Genomic DNA, 26,767 nt, shown 5'->3' on the forward strand with positions numbered 1-26,767 from the left:
AAAAATAATACCACAGGTGTCACTTTTTGCTGAAAATTAGGTTCATATTGTAATACCTGTTACCACCTACCTGTCTAAGCATTAATGAAAATCCTATCAAATATACTTTAACCTATTCTAGGGAGATCCCAACCGGGCAGCTTGTCTTTCTTTTCTTTTCTTTTTTTTTTACTTTATTTTACTTTACAATACTGTATTGGTTTTGCCATACATCAACATGAATCCACCATGGGTGTACACGTGTTCCCAGTCCTCCCACCTCCCTCCCCATACCATCTCTCTGGGTCGTCCCTGTGCACCAGCCCCAAGCATCCTATATCCTGCATCAAACCTAGACTGGCGATTCATTTCTTACATGATATTACACATGTTTCAATGCCATTCTCCCAAATCATCCCACCCTCTCCCTCTCCCACAGAGTCCAAAAGACCGTTCTATACATCTATGTCTCTTTTGCTGTCTCGCATACAGGGTTATCATTACCATCTTTCTAAATTCCATATATGTGTTAGTATACTGTATTGGTATTTTTCCTTCTGGCTTATTTCACTCTGTTTAATAGGCTCCAGTTTCATCCACCTCATTAGAACTGATTCAAATGTTTTCTTTTTAATGGCTGTGTAATACTCCATTGTGTTTATGTACCACATATTTCTTATCCATTCATATGCTGATGGACATCTAGGTTGCTTTCATGTCCTGGCTATTATAAACAGTGCTGCCATGAACATTGGGGTACACGTGTCTCTTTCAATTCTGGTCTTTTTATAATGGGAGTTTAACTCTTGATATGGGCTCCAGTCTCATGTAATCACATTTGCTGGAAAATACTTTTGTACTTTCATGGTCTTCACCCCTAGAGAACTTCATGAATCCATCAGTTGAGAATGCAAGTAGGAGAAGCTAGAGATGAGTTTTGCTCACCTCAAATGAGATGAAATATGTAAAGAACTTAAAAACTGCTTGCCACCTACACTGATGTGAGTGCTTTAATCTCTGCTCCTTCTCTTCCTCCTCCCCTTTCTCCTCCTCTCGATATTCTTTCTCTTCCTCTTCTGTTTGTACTCTTCAAACCTCAATCTTCTTTCCATTGACACTTAGAACCAATCTCTGCCTAATGAGAGGGCAATGAATGTGTTGATATTTAATCTCCAAACTTCTGATTCCCTTGTGCTTATCTTCCCCATCAAGTTTCTTGGATGCCTGCACCCAGAGTATTTTATCTTAGTTTTGATTGATCTGCATTGTGACTATAAGTGTTTGCAGTTTCTTCATTGCAGAATACAATTTATTGACAATTATGTTCTCAATAATAAATGTTATTTATTGGCAGCCTCTGTAAGTTTTATTATATTCCAGATCACTGGAAATTTAAAAATCAAATCATTAGATTCCTATAACAGGGCCTTTTATAGACAATAAACTACTAATCCAAATAAATTGAAGGATAAATATAAAAGGGAAAAAATATATTGTAAATGTCTTCAATTTAAATCCACTTCACTAATTTCTAAGTCAAAATCATTACTTAATTAGTAATTTATATTTCTACTTATTCCAAATCATTTAATTAGTGATTTATGTTAGGAAAATCATCATTATTCCTCACACTCCAAAAACACACTGTAAAAACTTGCAGTGTTGTAATAATTGATGTGTTTATTTAATGTAATTCATATGACTCTTTAAAAATTCAGCTATATTAAGAGGGCATAAATTTTCCTCTTAACATAGAAGAACTCCTTTGAATATAGTTTATACTTTCCTCATGTTTAAAGAAATATAGAGTTAAGTTATGATTAATTATTCACAGTTCTTCCAAAAGGATTAAATAGTTTTCAGTTCTGTGTCTTCATACAGATTAATTTTTTTTTTCCTGGCGAATTATTTTTCCATCCTTTAAATCTCAGCTCAAGCAGCATTTTCACAAAGAATTCTCTCTTTGCATAGGCAATTGACCCTCCCTTTCTTTTTAGCACATCATCTTGTAAATGTTTTGATTGTTTTATAATAAGAGTTACCATGCTCTCCAAATAGAATGTTAACTTTTGAGATCAGAATTTGATTGTTATCTGTAATTAATCCAGAAAGCATGAGGCTGGTAATACAGATTCAAAATAAGTCTATATTTAACGAATGAGTAGTTTGGAATGTCAACACCTTATTAAAATGGAATATAAGGAGATGAATATTTTTCAATCACTTCTCAAATTTATTTACACAAAATAAGATAAAAAGATAATGAACCCAAAAACCATTTGAATATGTTTTATCAATTAAAAATTCAATTTCCACTATTTTATTTTTCAGTTCAGTTCAGTTCAGTCTCTCAGTCATGTCTGACTCTTTAATAAATAATATTCAAAAAATTAAATAGATGTACTTTTAAATGTTTCTAAAGTTTCTGTAGATATGATTCAAAATGGGCTGTTGTCTACTGTATATAATTAATGCTATCAAAATTAATTTTGTTTTGTTTTCTATTTCAAATGTATATCCTCAAAAAAGTGACCCATGAACATATATTAATTTTAGATTTCCTCCATATCTTAACTCAGGTCTAATGGTATAAAATAATGATGCTCTAATAAATATAATTAATGTTATCAAAATTAATTTTGTTTTATTTTCTTTCTATTTCAAATGTATAACTCAAAAAAGTGACCTAAGAACGTATATTAATTTTAGATTTCCTTCATATCTTATTCAAGTCTAATGGTATAAAACAATGATGCTCTAATAATGGTCTATAGACTTGTCATTTTATCTTAAAATATAGGTTAGGTAATAGAGTATTTTCTTTCCTCTAGAATTTTCTTAATATCCTCAGATCTTTATCCATTGTAAATTGAATGAATAATCTTGTACATTAATATAGAAAGGAAAGTCCATATATGTTTGTAGCATGTATAGGCTTTTTAGTGCATAATTTCCCTTTTGATTATTTTAACTGACTGCTGTGCTTATGAGTCTTTGTGATATTTCCTATCTAAAACATCTCATTACCTAATTCCTAATTTCCACATGCTACTTTTCCTGCCCTGGATACTTGTAATTCACCTAGTTAAATGCTTATCTTTGAAGATCTAGTTTGCTTATATCTTTTATAAGTGAATCAACCAACAATGTCTTTTGTGACACTTTGTGCAAATTCTTATGGATTATATTTGACATCTATATGTAGTGATTGTTTATTCATATCTTATATACTTAATTTGAACATATACAAATAATCAAATAAAAGTTTTTCTAATGTTTATAATTAGACAATGCAAGAATGTAGTTCATTATATATTTATCACAATAGTAGTTGATTTCATTTTAAATACGAATAAATTTCCATCATTTTAATAAAATTTCTAAACTTATGGACTTCAGAATACGAAGTAACAGTGAAACTATCCATTAATCCATTATTCATTAACCTCTCTTTATCTTTTCTTCATTAAAGTCCTATAAAATATTGAATATAGTATGAATCAATAATAAGAAGCAATGACAATTTTTACTTTGGAATTAATGTCACACCAACATATTAAGCCAAAAGAGAAGCACCTGTAGATTGACATTCTATAGCTTTTACAAATTGTATTTATTTTATTTTATTTTAATTTTACTTAACAATGCTGGTTTTGCCATATATTGACATGAATCTGCCATGAGTGTACATGAGTTCCCAATCCTGAACACTCCTCCCACCTCTTTCCCCATATCATCTCTCTGGATCGTCTCAGTGCACCAGCCCCAAGCATCCTGTATCCTGTATCGAACCTAGATTGGCGATTTGTTTCATACATGATAGTATACATGATTCAATGCCATTCTCCCAAATCATCCCATCCTCTTCTTCTCCCTCTCCCACAGAGTCCAAAAGTCTGTTTTACATATCTGTGTCTCTTTTGCTGTCTCACATGCAAGGTTATCATTACCATCTCTCTAAATTCCATATATATGTGTTAGTATACTGTATTGGTGTTTTTCGAATGACTAAATAGAGCTAGATCCCTCTCTCTTTCTACAAGAGATAAATATAAATATATATATAATAGCAAATGTTTTAATCAAATTTTATGTATGTTAATAAATGCTAGACTATTAATATATCTGATATTCTTTAAAAAATTAATAAAATAACTTTCACTTGATGAAGAGCTTAAACTTATTAGTTGCCCAACTCTATTTAATGTTTACCATCCTAACTCTACACTACCACAGTCTGTAGTTTTACAGTGCTACCATGCAGTCTCATAGGTTCTTAACTTTATTCGTGCTGTGTCTACTGCAGAGAATCCTTCCCTTCGCTTCACTGTAGAGCTCAGCTACTTTTTACTAAAACCTCATCTTCTCTGTATATTCCTCAGTTCTCCACATTCACAAAGCTTCCTTTCACTTAAGAGACAATGCATTACTCCCTTAACCATGCTCTCTAGATTTTATATATAATTCCATATATATATATATATATATATATATATAAATTGGATTTTGCCTGTCACTCCATTGGGATGTTAAAATCTAGAATTCAGACATTGTATTAGAAATGGTGCCATTTGCAGATACTATTCTAGACACTGTGTATGCCAGTTAAGTCCTGAGTAACATAGATTCTAGTAAATGTAACACATCATGTGCATATAAATCCTTTTAATATCATAGAAAGCGATAACTTCTGTGAGTAATAAACAAAAAGTTAAAAAATCAGATATTTAGTAATGGAGGTACAGTTTTAGATGGAATGCTCAGGAACTGAAAGAGGAGTGATCTCAAATCAAAGATAGGAAGATTGTGATTAAACTTAGTAAGACTGAAAATTCACCATTACAATTTATTAAAATTTCACTGATAAACTTAAGATTTAGGAGGCCAGATATACTGCTTTATGATTGCTGGTATCTTTTATTTTCCAGACATTTTAAAATTAAATTGCCACCAAGAAAATATGTTTGAGGAAAAGTATGTACATATTTGTGCATGTGTATGTGTTGTGCATATGTGTGTATTGAAGGCCTTGGAGAGGCAGCTTGTGTGTTCATGGGTATGCATGCATCAGAAGAGCATAGCATAGATTTGTTATAAAATTGCAGTGGATTGCATTACTCCACTGAAATTGTCTCCTATTCCCAATCTCCTTGAATTTACAATCTATATAATTGAATAGCTCTAATGAATGTTTTTGAGAACATTTAATTTTTTATATTTTTACCACTTAGCACATGGAAATGTTAAATAAAATTGTATTGAACATCAGTAGTCTACTGAAAATTATCAACTCAAAAATTTTGTTTGTTGGTATTTGGGAGGCAAAGAGAAGGCGAGAGTTCTGAGAAAGATTTTAAATTAGCCAGGCTTCAACAGTTAATAAATCTTTGTATATGTTTGCCATAAACATTTATATGGACATCCCTTGACTATTCTCACAATTAGGATCTATTGGTATTTGGTCATAATTTTAAATTTGCATACATTTATCTGAGCTTCTATGGCACTACTGTATATACACATAAAGCCCCCTTTTGTGAATGATGACATTAATTACTTCAAGAATAAGTGTGGATCATAGGAACTGGAGCTAAATTACTTCACCAGATATTGTTTGTTTTATCTTTTGTTACTTTTTAATTTTGAGTTTAGTTAATTCATTATGGACTTTATTCAATATACCAGTAAAACACTTCTATACATTTGAATTTTCTTAAAGTTCATGTCAGAATTTTTTTTTTCCTCAGTACCTGATCAACCTAAACACAATTTGAGTGTGTCCTTCACTACAAGCTATAGGCAGAGAAAAATAAATAAATAAAATGCATTTGCTTCCTCCTAACTTTATTTTATTACTGTTGGGGTGTGGGGTGTGCCCCCTGCAAGTGATATCTTAGTTCTCTAACCAAGGATGGAAGCTGCACCCTCTTCCATGGAAGCATGGAGTCTTAACCACTGGACCACCAGGCAAGTCCTTCTCAACTTAAAGAGGTGAAGTTTATCGCCTCTCAACCTATGCCATCCATTCAACTAAAGGGGACTTAAGAAGAAAACAATTTTCTAATATTATCATGTTAATGATCTAGGTAGCATGAGAGAAGGCAATGGCACCCCACTCCAATACTCTTGCCTGGAGAATCCCATGGATGGAGGAGCCTGGTAAGCTGCAGTCCATGGGGTCGCACAGAGTCGGACATGACTGAATTGACTTAGCAGCAGTAGCAGCAGCATGGAGTTATCATGGCTTTCTTTTTTAAAAATATTTATTTAATTAGATTGCACCAGTTCTTAGTTGTGGCATGCGGGCTCTAGTTCCCTGACAAGGGATTGAACCCTTGCATTAGGAGATCAGAATTGTAGACACTGGACCACCAGGGAAGTCTCACCATAGACTTTCATTTAACAGTGAAATGCAAACTGAGTCACGTGGGGCTGAGGAAAAACAAAAGCAAATTAGAAAACTTTTCTTCATTCTTGAAGTGATGAAAAGAGGAGATGCTTGTCTTTTACACTCTTGCTGAGCCCTACTTCTATCACGTAGTTATACACTGGTTATCATCATGTATATCCAATGAGAGATTTAGTACAGGATCTCAAACTCAGAGAGATAATTGGTATACTTTCCTAAGGAACCAATTCAATTCTACCTGCACTCATTTCATTCTTATATCCCTCTATGTGGAGAGAAGCCTGTGGGAGTCCTGATACTAATCAAAGGGTGCATAAGTAATCTCATTAAACTAGTATCATACATATACAAATTTTAAAAAAGATTATCCATGGGTATAACCTGTATAGTGTTCATGACTTTTCCTTAGTGTTTTAAGCTTTATAATATGGAAGAGGAAGATCATTTATTGATAATCCAATGATTATAACTCAGTGCTTTGTGATGAACTTGATGCAGTCACCATTTAAATGGTTTCTTCTCCTCCCAGAGAGCATGTGTTTCATGACAAAAAGGGAGAAATTGGACAAATTGTGTTTGAAGCTGTTGTGGCCAGATATATAGTTTAGTGTTTGATCATAAGACATTATTTAGGGTATAAGCATCATCAGATGTTAGTAAATGTCATACTTAAATTCAAATACTAGAAAGGAAACATTCATAATTATATCTTCTGGAGTTATAACATTCTCCTTATTATTGTGTGTTGATGTTATTTGGCTGTATTTCAGTTTGACTAGATATTTTAGGACCACCATATCTCATTTGAAAAATTACAGCTTGAAAATTTGTTTCCAGCTTGAAAATTTTACCCTGGCTTAGATATGTTCTACTCATTATGTTGTATTTTGTTTAATATTGAAGAAATTGTATCTTTCAATCATGTATTACTTCTGAATCCATACTTTCACCCAGATTGTCTTTTCTAATCTTTAGCACACTGTCTGAAAGGATCTATTTGCCCATTTCTACCACTGAGCAGAATTTCATGGAGTCTATTTATAAATGAAAGATAGCACTTTGGGATTCTTCCAAGAAACGATGTGGAACAAAGTAATACACGAATCATTTGCTATTATTTAGCTTTGATACATGGCCAAATATATATTTCTTATTTTAAGATAAGATCACATTGGCAGAAAATCTTTTGGAAGAATATTACAATTCAGTTATACCAAGAGAATGGCATTTCTGCTATTATGTATGAGACCTAAATTTTCATAATGTAAGAATGTTTCTCAAATGTATCATGAAGAAAGAATAGCAAATCTTTCTGACCTCTCATTGCATAATTAAACAATTTCAGTTTCCTTCTTAACATTTCCACATTTAAAAACTAACATTTAAAATCTGAAGTAATAGTTTGTGCAATAAAATTGTGAAAAATATATATTGCCAAGTGAACAATGCAATATTTTCATCATAAAAATAAATTGGAACAGTTATTACCTTGAAAATACTAAAGTATATATATATGCACACACACACATATCTATATATATTTACACTGACAGAGTCTAATACAAGTTTAAGAATAAATAAGATATATTATCCTTTTAATCTTTCTACATTACAAGTCTCTTCCTATTATTCCCAGTTCATAAAATTAATTAGTAATTTATTTTCTATAAATTTAGGCTTCTTACAAGTTTCTCATTTGTAGACTATTTAAGAATACTTCACTGGTAATTTATCAGTATAATTATATAAAATTGTACAAAATAGAGAATTGGTATTCATAAAAATAATAAATAAATGCAATGTCAGTGAGTATTAAGCTTATTTGGTTGGAGTTAAAATGCCTTAAATCAGTATCACTGTATATTTATGATGCCAAAAATCAACTAGGACTTCAGAAACCAAAGCTGTTTTACTCAATAGTGCATTTAAAATCTAGCCACTCCTCAAATTTCTAACAAACCATCCTCTTCTCCATTCAGTGGATTTTCCTTCAGCTACATAAAGAAAATAAATCATCATAAATGAAGCATGTTTGATTTATCATATCAAACCTACAAACTTCTTGCACCTATAACCATGTCTTCCTGTGCCCACTGGTTATGCTAGAGGAACTGGTTGTCTTTCTAACTAAAATTTCCCCCCACTCATGTTTTCTATCACATCTACCTTTTTAGTAGCCTTGTAAAGTTAGTCTAATCATCTCTCCCTTTTGTCTTAATCCTCTCTGTTTCTACTCTGTATCTCCCATCATTTAAACATTCTCAGTTCTCACTGATATAAATAATATATTATAAATGTACAAAAATAAAACAAAAGACAAAAAAGCAAAAACAAACACAATGCCTCTATGGACTTCCCTACATTCTTCAGCTACAGACCATCCTGGACTTTTCTTTCCCAATTACATTTCTCCCATTTCACTTTTACCCCTTCATATACATGTCAATCATCATCTCCTTCCTTAAATAACTTAAAATGTACTTCCAAGCCAAGAATGTGTTTCTTTTGAAGTAAATGTTTTCACCTATGTCAGTTCATCTGGTGGATATTGTCAAAATAACTGCCTGATTTGACCTTATTTATTTCTTGAATTGTTTACAATATTCATCTCTATATATTCAATGCTTATATAATCTCTGAATGATGACTTATACATAGGTTGATGATTTATAACTTTATGAACTATCTCCCATGAATTCCAGGCACTTTGACCATCATCTTACTTTGCATCATCAAGTGATATTCAAAGTAAAATCAGAGTTGAATATCAAAACCATAAAATTTCAGGGTTTTGCTCTTAAGAAACAGCATTATTTTAAGTGTCTAAATAACTAGAAGGATGAATAGATGAGAAAGATGAGAAAGATGATCAAAGACATAAGGGAAGATCAAAAGTTTAATTTTAGACACGATAAGTGGGCTATTATTAGATATTCATGTAGAGATGTCAAAAATAAAGCTGAATATTTGAATCTGAAGTTCAATGCTGAGGATTAGCTAGAGATACAAGTTTGAGAATCTTCAGGAAAAATATGGCACCTAAGACCAGAAGACTAGGTAAGGTGAGCAAAGGAATAAGGTATACAGAAGAAAGATAAGGATTCAATAGCTAGGAAACTAGTAGTTAGAAACTGAGGACACATGAAAGAATCAGTAAAGGAGACAGAAAAGGAGCAGCCAGACAAAAGAAAAATGCAAAGCAGGACAGCACCAGAAGGCAAGCCAGAAGAGGATAAAAGTGCTTCTGACTTGGCCATCTTCCTTACGATAGAGATAACGCCATTCTTCTAGGGGCTCAGACCCTTGAGATCATCCTCATCAGTTCTGTGTCTCACATCAACACTTATTCTATCCAGAAGCCTTTTTAGTTATAACTAGTTTTGCCACTCCACTGGTACCACACCATTCTGAGCCATCATCTGCCATCAGGATTCCTGCAATACCTTCTCTATTGGTCCCTCTAATTTTGTCCCTTCCTTGTTCAAACTATTCTCTATAGGCAAAATGAGTCTGTGTAAATGTAATTCACATGGTGTTGCTCCTCTGAGAAGAAACCCTCAATGTGTTTTTGAACTCTCTCTGTGCAAAAACAAAAGCACTAACCAATGCCCTCAGTGCTCGTCTGTCTACAACTCTTATTTTCTTGACTGCAACTTTGTATTAAATTCCTCTTACTCAGCCCGCCCAGTTACACATGTTTCCTTGGTATTTTTGACAGTGTCAAGACCTGCCGTATCACAGGGAGTTTGTAACTGTTTTTCTCTCTTAAAACATGTTTTCCCCAGATATATGCTTGGATCATCCTCTCATTTCCCTCAAAAATTTATTCAAAATTATTTATCATTGTATAAAATTGTAGTCACTCCAAACTACACCTTGTATGGTATATCTTTTGCTAAATAAAACTTACTGCCATTTATGCAATAATCATGGTTCACGAGGACATATTTTTGTTTGTTTTGTTCATCATTTATCACTTAGAGCAGTGTCTGGCGCATAGAAGTGATCAATACACATTTGCTGAAAGAATGAATGACTAAATGAGTGAAAAAGTATCAAAATAGAAGGAGAGAAATAGAGATAATTTTTTCATTAATAACCATTTGGAAAATTTAAATCAACTTGTCCTATAATTATGAAACAATAATGTACTTTTAAAGCATGTAATTATTATTTATTTATAAATATATATAATTTTTTATTAGAATTTTAGTTTAAATGAGAAACATATACTCTAAATTAAAAGTACATCTTAATAAAAAAATGATTAATTCACAGAATACAGTCCAGAATTTAAATACAAAGTCTTGATGGGCTAAGAGATTTAGAATATAAAATATTAGCTTAATAGAATTATACATTTGGTTAGCATGTTTCAATGAATATACATCTATCAAGATGCATTTTTAAAAATTTTACAATTCATTTAATGGCAACTGGTAATCATCAAACTAGCAATGGTTATCTTCAAATGTTATCACACTTGCTGCACTACCATTTCTCAAGGTTGATCAGATACCTAGAGTCACAGACACTTCCCACACAAGATGCATCATATGAATCAGACCTGGTTTATCACCAGCATTTATAAAACCAGACCTAGGTAAAGAACTAGGTCTGGGCACACAAGCATGGTCTTAATATAGGGAATGTTTAGCCTGTCAATATGCATTTTTATTCTCAATCTGACTCTGGGATGAATACTTGCAGCAAAATAGCTTTTCATATTTTTACTATGTTCATAAATGCTATCAAAATTTATTGACATTCATATAATTCTGCATATCTTTGTGTGACTTTTAGTTAGAAACATATTTCAAAATTATTTTTTGTTTGAGAACCTGAAAGCTTTACTCAGAGTAAACTGCCTGAGTATTAATTGAGAAGTTGTAGAGTTCACAATTTCTACTTAAAAACTCGAAAGCAAACAAATTCTTCTGGGGTTGCCTGGTAACTAATAAGGAGTATGTCAAATTGAAAGACCAGTCTGCCTGAAGCAGCTTCGAATAAATAATAGAATTATTGTCAACTTTAGCCTCAGAGAAGCAAGACAGGGAACAGTTTTAAGCTAAACTGAAGGAAAGACATTTGAAATATCTTTGTGTGTGTGTGTGTGTGTGTGTTTTAGTGAATTCTCCGTTGCTTGTCATTAAACATTTTTCCTCACCAAAAGCATTAAATTAACATAAAGACACTAATAGCTAATTCTTAAGATGTGATTTAATATCTGTTGGGATTAAGTAAAATGGACCAAGACATTTTGGAGACACAATAATGTATTTATTACTCATTAAGTATTTATTTATCAAATCATTTGTGCAATGTATTGGTTTCTTAGAAACATTTATGTACATTAACAGTGATTACTGCTCTGATAAAAGATTTGACATGTGTCTTTAAAGTGAGAATTATGTTACAATGACTCTGGTATATGTACAGTGAAATATTTTGACAAGACTTTAGTTAAAGTGTTACTTTATATCACACTGTTGATAAAATGCTTACAAACTTTGAACTATTTTTGTTTTATTTCCAGCAGGAAAAAAGTCAAGAACGTTCAAGAATCAAAGGTAAGGAGTGACAACTTTAAGACCATAGTTTTATACAATTAAGTATATAAGAAAAACAAATTGATGCTACCTTGAAAGTATAATTGAAATGAGAAAAACAATAAAACTTCACAGTTTTCAACATGATTTTAAAGTCATTTTGAATGCTTTGGGAACTCTCCAAGGCAATTGAAGTTTGTCAAGGTTTCCTTTCTTTATACAGTGTTTTTGGAAAATTCAACATAACTTTCTGTTCATTCCCTGAGATGTTTTCATTTAATTCCTCCACCAACCATTGCCTATAAGAGTAGGTGTTCTGTCACATCTATAATTTAGGAGATGATCCTTTTAAAACTATGCTTTGTGGAGAACCAACTATTTAGTCACTGCCATCTCACTATATTTTCTCTGAAAGAGCAAGAAAATATATATTTACATATTAGAAGTTGGTGATAACTTTTTCTATGGCATAGTCAATCTTAGTCTGACATAGGAAGTTTCTTTACCCCACAAAGAGACTCTCATTTGAAATGCACTAATTGAGATAATATTATTCTAAGTAGATTGTAGTACGTCAACAAAAAGTTCCCATTAGTGTGTGCTTCTACTGATTGTAATGATAGAAATTTCACAGATTTTTCCAAGTTTAATCCTTCTGGTCTGTCCATTCTTATTTTGTGTTGTGGGCATCCTTGCCCACTTATTCCTTCCCCAAAGTGTAGTAGTCTCAAATCTGACAATGGAGCAAAACACAATTGCGCTGTTTATTTATTTATTTATTTTATTGAAGTATAGTTGATTTACAATATTGTGCTAATTTATGCTATATAGCACAGTGATTTCATATACCTCTGTGTGTGTGTACATTGTTTTTCATTTTTTCCATATAGTTTATCACAGGATATTGAATATGATTCCCTGAGCCACACTGTAGGAGCTTGTTGTTTATCTATTTTGTTTATAGTTCGGGATAGTCCGCTAATCCCAAACTCCTAATTTATCCCTCCACCCACCCATCTTTGCCTTGGTAACCACAAGTCTGTTTCGGTTTTATAGATAAGTTCATTTATGTCATATTTTAGATTCCACATATAAGTGATATCATATGACAGTTGTCTTTCTCTATCTTACTTCACCTAGCATGATAATCTCTAGGTCCATCCATGTTGTGGCAAATAATGAAATAGCTTTATTTCATTCATTTTATGGCAGAGTATATATATTTGTTTTATATATTCTTTATCCACTCATCTGTCTATGAACATTTAGGTTGTTTCCATATCTTGGCAATTGCAAATAGTGCTATTAACATAGGGGTGCACGTATCACTTTGAATTATGATGCTCCGTATGCTTAGCAGTAGGATTGCTGGATCATAGAGCAACTTTATTTTTATTGTTTTGACCTCCATACTGTTTTCCATAGTGGTTGCACCAGCTTACGTTCCCACCAACCATATAGGAAGTTTCCCTTTTCTCCACACCCTCGAAATATTTGTTATTTGTAGACTTTTTAATGTTTGCTGTTCTGATTAGTGTAAGGTCGTTGTAGCTTTGATTTGTGTTTCTTTAATTATTAGCAATTCTGTGCAACTCTTCATGTGCCTCTTGACAACTGTCTAGTTTTATTCCATTCTTTTTGCATAGGAAAATATTTTTTAGAGCTTTTTGGAATTTTACACTAATAAATAAAAAATATATAACTGTGGAAAAGTTACAAAGATTACATGTATTCCTGAAAAGATAAAAGGATAGTTACATTTTAGAGGGTGGCTAGATTGATGTTAGCAATTTTGCTTACTTAAGTGCAAATATAATCTCCTCTGTGCATTTTCTCACAACTGACTGATTTACACAATTTTTTCTTGTTTGATCATCTGTGAGTTTATATTAAGACATACTTACAAAATTTTTACTATGTTTATTTTGTTCAAATGAATTAGGTAAGACTACCTTTCCAGGGATTCCCAAACTGTGTTCTTTTTCAGCAAACTTACGTATATCTTGTTATTTTATATATGAATTCATTACACTTATTTATCCTCAAAACACTCATATTAGCTCAAAGTTTTGTACTTTGTGTTGCAAAAGAAAATTTCTATCCCAAGAGGAGCTATGTGATGTTAATTTAAGTGATACATGCATTTTAAGCATATTGACGGCACATATTCCTTCTTATAAAGAGGCCTAGTGTTTCAGATTAACCTTTAATCATATTTATAATTCCATTATAGTTGAAATAAATTCAGTACAGTTTTCCTTTCAATGCTTTATTGCCTTGGAGTACATAAATTAAATCATCTGAAGTAGTAAAAATTATGCTTTTTCAACTATTTTCTGGGAACATGTTTTCTTTTATAATGTAATAAAATTTTCAAGATGATGCTTGTCACTTCTGTCATTGTTATTGGCTGACACATGGTTCAGAATCTTCACATAATGTCTGCTGGACTACTGAATTGTAAGTAAAATAAATCAGAGATGTATAGTTACATCAAGACTTGCTGTCTAGCTCTACTTAGAAGAACTCTACATTTTTTCTTGAACAGTTATAGGAATCACCTTACAATATTATATTACTGGAACTTATGAATGGTCATTTCAAATATTTTAAAATCAATATTAAGAAGAAAAATATTGAGTCAAAAAGCAATGTCTTACCCATTATTAGATAACAAAATTCTGAAAATCAAATATTGTACTTTTCTTGATCACTAGTACTTGAAATGTAGACTATGGCCTCATTTGATCTAGGTAAACATTTCTCAACTAGTAATTCTCTGGACTTCCTGACTAATTGCTAATCTTATTTGCTGGAACATGTTTATTGCATTGCCAAGAATTATGCAGTCTTTAATCTTTTAATTCCTTGCATTTGGTGCCTGTTTATGCTTGAAACACCAATCCCAACCTCATGATATCAGTGACCTGAAATTACATTAATTCACATAGCAATGAAAATCCAATGAAAAACAATTCTTATTTCTTCCGTGTATACATATATTGAAATGCTTGGAAACTTGCAATTCTATCTTTAATTGATTATTTGATATTCACATGCTTTTATTCTAATATTATTTTGGAAAGTCATACTAATCCATATTTTCAAACTTTAGAATTATATTTCAATGAAATTCAACTGACAAGATGTGTCTTGGTTCAATAGTTAGTATGGATTCTCAATTGATTTTCATCTGTATATGGCCTGTTGTTAAATGAGACAAAGACTAATCTATTCAGTACACAATTTTGAGGTTTCCAGTTGTTTAAGAGGTCCTTCCTTACAGCTACATTAAAGAATATAGCAGAGAAATAAAGAGTCCCATGAATCTGAAAGAATGATCAAACTTTTCAGGAAACAGTTTTTCACGCTGTTCTTCAGTGACTTAAAAGCTGAGTTAAAATAGAGCACATTATGCATTAAAACCCAATGACAATTTTGTAAATATGATCCAGAAGTAATGTCTTCTATAAAGATCACAACAAATCAATAATCATCTGCCAGTATTTCTCAGGAAAGTATTTTAATAGTTTTTGAGGAAAATTTAAATCAACTATGCCTTACAAATAGCTTAGAAACTCTGTCAACTTCATTGAGTTTTTACTTTTCCAAAATGGTGTGAAGTTTTACTACAGCCAGAAGGATGTAATCACTGTGGACAGTTTTGTGTGGTTATGCTGTGGCATGCCCCTCAGCATTGGCTTCACTCTCTTCTGTCGACAAAAGAACGTTTGTCCATTCACCAAAGTGATCCAATTGTCTTTATCATAGATATTCCCTCCTCTCTTCTCATGTGGAGATTCTTGGCTCTTCTCATTCAGAAATGTTAAAAATAAAGAATGTTCTCCTTTTATGGCTATTTATATTTTGTTAAGACTGAACATTTGGGGGCAATAAGGACTAAAGTCAATTACCTAATAATCATGTATAGGCTATATTATTAATCTCTCTCTTTTGTTAAGTATCCAACAGATGTCAGACACTGTGCTGAGCTTTTTACATATATTATCTTATTTTAATCTTCAAATACACATTATTTGTAAGAATTATCTTCCAAATATGTCTGCATTTTGAGAAATCACATTCAAAGTAATTCAGATCAATATCATTCTTATTCTATTAAAAGGGATCATTGCTTGTTTAACCAATCCCCAGTTGTACAGTAGGTAAATTTAGCATGCTGTTATTCTCAGTATTTTTTCCATGTTCAAAAACTTGATATTTATGGATTTTTCTATTCACATATTATTTTCTTTAATGTCACAGTGCATATATTTTTCCTACTGCCAATTTATGTACAAACTGCTCAGTACTTTGTAACTTCAATAAAAAAAAATAGAAAATGGCAAATGTAACAGTGTTATTTTAAGGGACATATGTAAGAATTATGCCAACTTGTTCACTAAATACAAGTGACTTAAACCCTCCAGAGGTAATTCCTCTTCTATGGTAAATATTACCATAACATAACATGTGACATAAAAAATCCTTTACATGTCTCAAATGCTAAGGCTTATACTTCTATAAGGCCATTGAACAATGTCATTATACTATTAAAAAACATATCCTGCAAAAGTATGTGATTCTAAATAAGTCCTGTATAGCAAATATTATGTTATATACATTTGTGTATATGAAAAATTAAGCTGCATAATTGCTTTTCCTATGGTACATACCTTCTTCACTACAGAGCAATAACAGAAATCATTATGTCAAGACCATACTTGATTTGATGAAAAGAGTGTATTTGGGACAATAAATGCCACTAAAGAATGATGCCTGCAGTCTTTATGCACATAAATGCACACACAAACTATTTTCTATTCATTTTTAAACACTCAAAGAGTTCAGATTCTCCTTTATTTCCCATATTGCAAAATTAGCAACGGAAAACACTAAAAATTATCCCATATATAATCTGAAGTAGACAGGGATATATTTCTCAATGAGCCTAAGGGGTGTTGCTATAAGTTTGAAATTCTAACTCTTAATTTACATTTCCTAAATATCCAAATATCCTTCATTAGAATAATCTCACAGCATTCCTGAGGTCAGCTAACTTCTTCAAGTTCAGGTAGCTAGTCAGGAACAGTTAGTACGGAGAGATTGATCTTCAAATCCTTATTCATAAAGGCCACTGGATATATTACATTAACAAATGAAAATATCATGTAAAATTGTAAGGTGATAATTCATATACATGGGCTTTTAATGAGACTCTTTTGTCTAATTGTTGGATTTCTTTATATTCAGGAAACAAAATGTAGCCAGCACAATTAGTAATACCTGATGTGGAGATTCTTACCATTACCTGAAGTTCAGAGTCACTGTATTTCTAATGGATTACAATTTCATACATACTGAACCCTAGGCTCTTTGATATTCAATTTAGAAACCTATTGCTGAGGGAAATAATGATTTGTAAGCTATTTATGAAACTGTGGGTTTTGTCAATCATAATCAATAGTTAGAATCCTTAGAAAGTCCAAGTACCGAAAGACAGGAAAACTCACCTCTAAAATTGTCAACTGAAAGATGGATAGATTCATTTATTTATTTGTTTTTGGCAAATGACAATGCTGTATAAATGCCAGACAGGTGTTCTTCTGACAATAATTCTTAAAAAAATTAAATGTTCTAAAAGAATGTGAAGAAAAATTGTTATTTTACATAACCCACTCCAGAATTCTTACCTGAAGAATTCCATGGACAGAGGAGCCTGGCAAGCTACAGTCCATAGGGTTGCAAAGAGTCAGATGCAACTGAGTGACTATCACACTCACTATGCTATAGCTATTGCATTATACCAGATCAATTCTATTTGCACTCTATTTGTTTTCTTAAATGCACTTTTGAAATTAAATGGAGGCAATGTGTATTCTCATGAATAATTATTGATTACCTTGCAGCAATATATCAGTGTCATATATACAGAACTTAATAATATATGATTGACTAGCAACTCTTTAATAATATAAGCACTTCAAATATTTTAATTCATTTCATTTTACATATAACTTAACAATACAAATACAAATTGATTGCTGAATAATGAATCAATAAAATGTAATTTCTAATTATAGTGAACACATTGGGAAAATTTCTGATTTCATTAGCTGAAATTTGCTCTATAGAAATAGATCTTTCACTATTAAAAACAGTGATCACATCTCTTTATGTGGGTGATATTTTGTGATTTTTCATGTTAAACAGTGCATTTGGAAACAAAAATGATAATACATAGATGCAAATTCTGGAAGTTACTATAAACATAAAATAGTAACTGATACTTCGACAAACTTTCAAACATATAACAATTTAAGTTCTAATGTGTAACTCTATAGAAGAAAAATAAATTACTGGAAATATACTCCCTACAAGTAATATATCTGATGCCTCAAACTGTCCTCTTACATAACTTTTTAGTGGTAAAGATTTCAATGTAAGTAGTAACTTTTCCCTCAGAATGAATATTCACCCTCCATTCTTAAGAAAAATTCATTAAACAACTTGATCTAATTTTAGATGATCTCTTTTTAAACTTAAAGGTGTAATTTATTTTTTAATTGTTGGCACATCTTTCACTTCTCATGATTACAATTTTTTGTAGGTCTTATGGTGAGAATAATTAAGACTTATCCTCTTTGCAACTTTCAATATATGATAGTGTTATTAACTATAGTCAGTATGCTACACATTAGATTCCAAGGATTTATTCATCATATAACTGGAAGATTACTAGATTACTAGATTACTTCCATATCTTGGCTATTATGAATATGCTGCAATAAATATGAGGGTATATATGTTTTTAATATCTTATTGTCATTTCTTTCGGGTAATACCCAGAAGTAGAATTGCTGGATCATATTGTAATTCCATTTTTAATTTTTTGAGGTACCTTTTCCATAATGGCCTAACCAATCTGCACCCCCAGAAATAGTGCACAAGTGTTCTCTGTTCTTCAACCAATTTTAGATGATCTTGATGCATGTTCTCCTGTCACAGCAGCAGGAAGACAAACATCCTTCTTTACCTATTGATGCCATTCTCATCGACCAAGAGAAACTTCAAAATGTATCTGATTGTGTTTCTCATTTATGCCAAGAATCACTCAATTTATATTATGCCAAACACATTATCTTTCCCCTTCCATTTTGGATATATTCTCTGTTTTTCTGAAGGATATTCATAAATCACCTCATTCAATGGGTCATTTATTTTGGTTTCAGGATGATTAATTTTGAGGGCATTTTGTCCACCAGGGAGCAATGCTATCTAAAAGAAATCAAGGTGTAATAGGTCTGATGATGGGAAAACATCCCACAATAACTAGATTCATTTACTATAAATAATGATTTAATGCTTCATAGGATATCAAATGAATATTGTTTAGGCCTTTCTTTGCATAGTTTTTAAATTATTACTTTTCCCTGCAAAGTAACATCCCAACACTGATCTTCCCTTCAATCATCAATACAAAATATCCTTACTTTATACTTTTAACAAAACAGAAATGCCACATAGTGTTTCTTGAAAGAGTTGAAAGTCATTTTCTGAGAAATGACAATTAATATTAACCAAACTGTGCTTGAAGACTTAATTTATTTAACTTGAAACAGTAACTTTGCTTACTTGCAATGGTTAGTCTTTGTGAAAGAACTGTTCAAAAACAGTCATATGAACATCACTTTTTTTTTTCTGAAAAATATATCTTACCTTCTAATGAAAAACTATATGCTCTATCAGTTTTTCCTTTTGTCTCCCCTGCTAGGGGAGAAACATGAAATTTTCTTTTATTTAATAAAGTGTATTTATTATACTTCAGTTTTAAAATATATATTTCTTCTTTATAACCCAGGGTCTTAACCTAACATTTAATGTATTAATATTAAGTATTGGTAAGCTACTTGATTCCCTGCATGGATCCCAGCCTTATCATGGCAAAGGGGCTTGTGTAACTCAATGAGCTGTGAGACAAACCTTGCAGGGCCATCCAAGATGGATGGGTCATAGTGAAGAGTTCTTATAAGACATGGTCCGCTGGAGAAGGGAATGGCAGAACACTCCAATATTCTTGCTGTGAAAGAAAGAAAGAAAGTGAAGTCGTTCAATCGTGTCCGACTCTTTGCAAGTCCGTGGACTGTAGCCTACCAGGCTCCTCCGTCCATGGAATTTTCCAGGTGAGAGTACTGGAGTGGGTTGTCATTTCCTTCTCCAATTCTCACTGCACTATTGCTGCTGCTGCTAAGTCGCTTCAGTCATGTCCGATTTTGTGCGACCGCATAGACGGCAGCCCACCAGGCTCCTCCATCCCCGGGATTCTCCAGGCAAAAACATTGGAATGGGTTGCCATTTCCTTCTCTGATGCATGAAAGTGAAAAGTGAAAGTGAAGTCACTCGATCGTGCCCAACTCTTAGCGACCCCATAGACGGCAGCCTACCAGGCTCGTCTGCCCATGGGATTTTCCAAGCAACAGTACTGGAGTGCGTTGCCATTGCTTTCTCCGATTCTTGCTGTGAGAACCCCATAAATAGTATGAAAAGGAAAAAGATATGACACCAGAAGATGAGCCCTCCCAAGTTGGAAAGTGTCCAATATGCTATTAGGATGAGTGGAGGGCAATTAGTAATAGTGCCAGAAAAATTAAGTAGATGGTCTAAAGCAGAAAAAATGCTCAGTTGTGGATATGTCTGGTGGAGAAAATAAAGTCCAACATTGTAAATAACAATGTTGCATAGGAATCTAGAATGTTAGGTCCATGTATCAAGGTAAACTGGACATGGTCAAGGCAAGAGTGAACATCAGAATCTTAGGAATCAGTGAACTAAAACGGAGGGAGACAGCAAATTTGAATCATGGGAACAATAAATAGACCACTGTGGGCAAGAATCCTTTATCAGAAATATACTCACAGTCAACTAAAGCATCTGAATTGCAGTAATTCAGTGCAATCTCAAAAACAACAGAATGATCTGTTTGTTTCCAAGGCAAACCATTTAACATCACAACAATCCAAATCTAAGCTGAACAACTAATGCTGAGGAAGCTGAAGTTGAATGGCTCTATGAAGACCTACATGACCTTCTAGACCTAACCCCACCTCGCCCCGCAAAAAATGTCCTTTTCATAAAGGAGATTGGTATGATGCAAAAGTAAGAAGTCAAGAGATACCCGGAGTATTAGTCAAGTTTGGCCTTGGAGTACAAAATGAAGCAGGTCAAAGGCTAGCAGATTTTTATCAAGAGAACTCATTGGTCATAGCAAGCACCATTTTCCACAACACAAAAAATGTCTCTACACATGTATGTCACCAGATGGTCAATACTGAAATCAGGTTGATTATATCCTTTGCAGCGGAAGATGGAGAAGCGCTATACATTCAGTGAAAACAAGACCTGGAGCTGACTGTGGCTCATAACATGAGCTTTTTATTGAAAAGAAAGAAAGAAAGAAAATGAAGTCGTTCAGTCATGTCTGACTCTTTGCAACCCCATGGACTGTAGCCTACCAGGCTCCTCCGTCCATGGGATTCTCCAGACAGGAATATTGGAGTGGGTTGCCATTTCCTTCTCCAGGGGATCTTCCCGACCCAGGGATTGAACCTGGGTCTCCCACATTGCAAGCAGATGCTTTACCCTCTGAGCTACTAGGGAAGCAAAATTCAGGCTTAAACTGAAGAAAGTAGGGAAAACCATTAAGCCATTCATGTATGACTTAAATGAGATCCCGTACGATGATACAATGGAGGTGATAAGTAGATTCAAGGAGTTAAATCTGGTAGACAGAATGCATAAAGAACTATGGATGGAAGTTCATAACATCAGAGAAGAGGTAGTGACCGGAACCATCCCAAAGAAAAAGAAATAAAAGAAAGCAAAGTGGTTGTCTGAGGAGGCTTTACAAATAGCTGAGAAAACAAGGGAAGTGAAAGGCAAGGGAGAAAGGGAAAGATATCCATTCAGTTGAGTGACTGAATGAAGAGTTCCCGAGAAAAGCAAGGAGAAATAAGACCTCAAAGGAGCAATGCAAAGAAATAGATGAAAACAACAGAATGGGAAAGACTGGAAATCTCTTCAAGAAAAATAAAGATATAAAGGGAATATTTCATGCAAGGATGGACATGAAAAAGGATAGAAATATTTAGGACCTAACAAAAGCAGAAGAGATTAAGAAGAGCTGGCCAAAATACATAGAAGAATTGTACAAAAAGGTCTCAATGACCCAGATAACCAAAATGGTGTGGTCACTCACCTAGAGCCAGACACCCTGGAATGTGAAATCAAGTGGGTCTTAGGAAGCATTGCTATCAATAAAGCTGGTGAAAGTGATGGAATTCTAGCTGAGATATTGAAAATCCTAAAAAATGATGTTTAAGTACTTCACTCAACATGTCAGTAAATTTGGAAAACTCATCAGTGGCCAGAGGACTGGAAAAGATCACTTTCGTTACAATCGCAGAGAAGGAGAATGCCAAAGAATGTTCAAACCACTGTACAATTGCACTCATTTCACAAGCTGGTAAGGTTATACTCAAAATTCTTCAAGCTAGGCTTCAGCAGGACATGAACAGAGAACTTCCAAATGTACAAGCTGGTTTTTGAAAAGACAAACGAATAAGATATTGAATTGACAACATTCATTGGATCATAAAGAAAGGAAGGGAATTCCAGAAAATCATCTGTTTCATTGACTACACTACAGTGTTTGACTGTATGGATCACAACAAACTGTGGAAAATTCTTGAAAAGATGGGAATACCAGACCACCTAACCTGTCTCACGGGAAACATGTATGTATGTAAAGAAACAACCGTTAGAATCAGTCATGAAACAACTGACTGGTTTCAAACTGAGAAAGGAGTATGACAAGGATTTATATAGTCACTGTTTATTTAACTTATGTGAAGAGCATAGCATATGAAATGTCAAGCTGGATGCATCACAAGCTGATATCAAGATTGCCAGAAGAGTATCAAAATCCTCAGATATGCAAATGATAGCACTCCAAGGGCAAAAAATGAACTAAAGAGCCTTTTGATGAGGGTGAAAGAGGAGAGGAGGGTGAAAGAGAAGAGGAGCGTGAAAGAGGAGGGTGGCTTAAAATTCAACATCCAGAAAACAGATCATGGCATCTGGTCTGATCAGTGCAATTCAGTTCAGTCGCTCAGTCATGTCTGACTCTTTGTGATCCCATGAATTGCAGCACGCCAGGCCTCCCTGTCCATCACCAACTCTCAGAGTTCACCCAAACCCATGTCCATCGAGTCGGTGATGCCATCCAGCCATCTCATCCTCTGTCATCCCCTTCTCCTCCTGCCCCCAATCCCTCCCAGCATCAGAGTCTTTTCTAATGAGTCAACACTTCACATGAGGTGGCCAAAGTACTGGAGCTTCAGCTTTATATCAGTCCTTCCAATGAACACCCAGGGCTGATCCCCTTTAGAATGTGTTTGTTGGATCTCTTTGCAGTCCAAGGGACTCTCAAGAGTCTTCTCCAATACCACGGTTCAAAAGCAGCAATTCTTCGGTGCTCAGCTTTCTTCACAGTCCAACTCTCACATCCATACATGACCTCTGGAAAAACCATAACCTTGACTAGATGGACCTTTGTTGGCAAAGTAATGTCTCCGCTTTTGAATATGCTGTCTAGGTTGGTCATAACTTTCCTTTCAAGGAGTAAGCGTCTTTTAATTTTCATGGCTGCAATCACCATCTGCAGTGATTTTGGAGCCCCCAAAAATAGTCTGACACGGTTTCCACTGTTTCCCCATCTATTTCCCATGAAGTGATAGGACCAGATTCCATAATCTTCGTTTTCTGAATGTTGAGCTTTAAGCCAACTTTTTCACTTTCCTCTCTCACTTTCATCAAGAGGATTTTTAGTTTCTCTTCACTTTCTGCCATAAGGGTGGTGTCATCTGCACATCTGAGGTTATTGAGATTTCTCCTGGCAATCTTGATTCCAGCTTGTGTTTCTTCCAGCCCAGCGTTTCTCATGATGTATTCTGCATAGAATTGAAATAAGCAGGGGACAACATACAGCCTTGACATACTCCTTTTCCTATTTGGAACCAGTCTGTTCATGTCCAGTTCTAACTGTTGCTTCCTGACCTGCATATAGGTTTCTCAAGAGGCAGGTCAGGTGGAAGGGGGGAAAGGGGAAGCAAAGACAGATTTAGTTTTCTTGGGCTCCTAAATCACTGCAGATGTTGACTGTAGTCATGCAATTAAAAGATGCTTCCTCCTTGGAATAAAAACTATGACAAACCTTGACAGTGTAGTAAAAAGAAGAGACATCACTTTGCTGACAAAGGCCACTATAGTCAAAGCTAGTTTTCTTCAGTAGCTATGTATGGATGTGAGTGTTGGACCATAACAAAGGCTGAACACTAAAGAATAGATATATTTGAATTGTGGTTCTGAAGAAGACTATTGAGAGTTCCTTGGACACCAAGGAGATCAAACCAGTCAATCTTTTTTTAAAAATGAATGAATGAATTATTTTTTAGAGGCTAATTACTTTATAATATTGTATTGGTTTTGCCATACATTGGGGGTGGGGGTTTCAGGATGGGGAACACATGCACACCTGTAGCAGATTCATGTCAAACCAGTCAATCTTAAAGGAAATCAACCCTGAGTATTCTTTGGAAGGACTTGTGCTGAAGCTGACACTCCAATACTTTGGCCATCTAATGCCAGAGTAGACTCATTGGAAATGACCCTGATTCTGGGGAAGATGAAAACAAAAGGAGAAATGGGCAGCAGAGGATGGGATAGATAGCATCATGGAATCAATGGAAATTAATTTAGGTGAACTCTGGGAGATTGTGGAGGACAGAGGAGCCTGAGGTACTGCAGTTAATGGGGTAGCAAAGAGTCACACATGACTTAGAGACCAAACAACAACAAAGTTACTTGAATTTTTGAATTATGAAGGATATATGTGTTATTTAAAAATAATTTATAACTCTATGATATTATATTCAGTGACTTCTATGAGACAAATTACACATACATTTTTTTTGCTTAACTGTGATGGATTAGTTAATTTGGAGTTATACATATTATGTCAAGCATCAAATAATATCCCTTCTAAATATTGCAAAGCTGTATTTCATAGTTTTAATTCACTTGCTGTTGTTTATTCGATTAGTTCTGTCTGACCATTTTGGGATTGTAGCCCACCAGACTCTTCTACCCATGGAATTTCTGAGGCAAGAATATTGGAGTGGGTTGCCATTTCCTTCTCCAGAGGATCTTCCTGACCCGGGTTGCCCTTCTGCTTCTGTATTGGCAGGCAGAGTCTTTACCACTGAGCCACCAGGGAAGCCCTTTTTAACTCATTATATATTTAATAATAATTACTTAGATAAAAGATGTAAATGTTTTCTCTGTAAAATAATGCATATTACTATTATTGTTTCTTAAACTGGTAAATGAATTCCTCATTCACTGAACATTGGAAAACAGGAAGAAACTCTTTTCACATATGCAATGCTATATTGTGAAATTTTTATGTAATCATTTAGTGATGCTTACTTTGTTTTATTAAGCATTTTCATTGTATTAGACCAAAGGTCTCTTTTCCCCCATCAGCCAACTGTCAGTCAGTAATGGCTGTTATCATTTGAAGACTAGAGTTAAGAGAAACACATTCTAAGAAGCATTGATTTATATAGCACATTTCAGGACATATCATGGAGTTTAAGCTCAGCATACTTCAGCTCAATTATTTAGCCCCTACTTAAGGACTCTTAATCTCCTTTTCTTACCTGTAATGTATGTATAATATACCACATAGTGCTGTTTTAAGCATTAAATAGGGTAAAGTATAGAACCTTTTGAATGGAATGAAAAGCTCTTGATTTATGTGAGTTTTTACTTCAATGTTTTGAAATGTCTATAATCATTTTTAATCCAATAATGGTAGATACATGTATAAAAAAAAAGCTTCAATTCAATTGCATGAGATGCTAAGATTAGAGGTCAAGACATTAAATTTACTTTGCTTCATTTCTTTACACAATTCTAAATTATAATCCATAGATTCTTCATATTTGAGACATCTGACCTACTGCTATAAAATAATCTCTAGTGTCATGAAATATTTATCAGGTTCCTACCATGAGATATTCAGCTCCATGGAATGGAGCTTTGAACATAAACATGTATACAATATAACTTATATAGAAGATTATTCTTTAGAAAGTAAAGTATTATTCTCTAAAAGTATTAATTTAATATCTTAATAGGTTATACTAAGTGTGAAGAAATCTATTAGAAATTTTCAAAAACCCACTGATTTTTAACCCGCTGATCTATAAGTTAACTATTGCTTCATTTAGAACGTGTTACTTTAGGTCACAAAGTTTATGGTAATGTTAACCCGCTTAAAGAATTTAGAAAAGAAGACATAAGTTCAGCGGCATTTGACAATGAATATTATTTCAAGAAATATTTATGAATTTAAACATTTATGAAACACAGTCAGGTGCAAGGGAAATTAAGGATAAAATTTTTAAGCAAGTGATGCTGGCCTGAGTTTGGGAGATACGACCTAGGACAGATAAATACAGTCACCATAAAAAAGGTGATGGATTCTTTGTAAGAAAAGGCCAGATTGCTTACAAGCATGGGTGTAAGGTGCAGTGTATTGAGGGGCAGTCTAGGAATGGAAACCCATCTTTTCATAGGGAGAGAAGATCTTGTCTTAGAAGAACAGCTGAGGAGAAGAGAGGTGAAGAATGAGGCACAAGTACTCCAGGTCTTAGTGAATTACACACGTTTACATATCAATCGAGGCTGATGAGAAGCAAACAAGAAA

General features: G+C 33.6%; 1 protein-coding gene and 1 non-coding gene across 4 annotated transcripts in view; one reads left to right on the forward strand and one right to left on the reverse strand.

Annotated features, from left to right (window-relative positions):
* The window catches only part of FSTL5 (follistatin like 5), an 839,965-nt gene that overhangs the window by 81,864 nt on the left and 731,334 nt on the right, over window positions 1-26,767 (forward strand). For 2 of the 3 annotated variants that reach the window (XM_068990060.1, XM_068990061.1), the window contains exon 2: window positions 11,928-11,958. In XM_068990060.1, the coding sequence (XP_068846161.1) occupies window positions 11,928-11,958 (31 nt within the window). Of the gene's footprint in view, window positions 1-11,924; window positions 11,959-26,767 lie in introns of all 3 variants that reach the window. The other variant, XM_068990059.1, reaches the window with a different exon arrangement.
* Window positions 10,959-11,072, reverse strand: LOC138094229 (small nucleolar RNA SNORA72). The gene has a single exon (XR_011146252.1). It is a non-coding gene; the product is annotated as a small nucleolar RNA SNORA72 (small nucleolar RNA).

This window comes from Capricornis sumatraensis, chromosome 17 (assembly GCF_032405125.1).
Source record: "Capricornis sumatraensis isolate serow.1 chromosome 17, serow.2, whole genome shotgun sequence".
Lineage (NCBI taxonomy): Eukaryota > Metazoa > Chordata > Mammalia > Artiodactyla > Bovidae > Capricornis > Capricornis sumatraensis.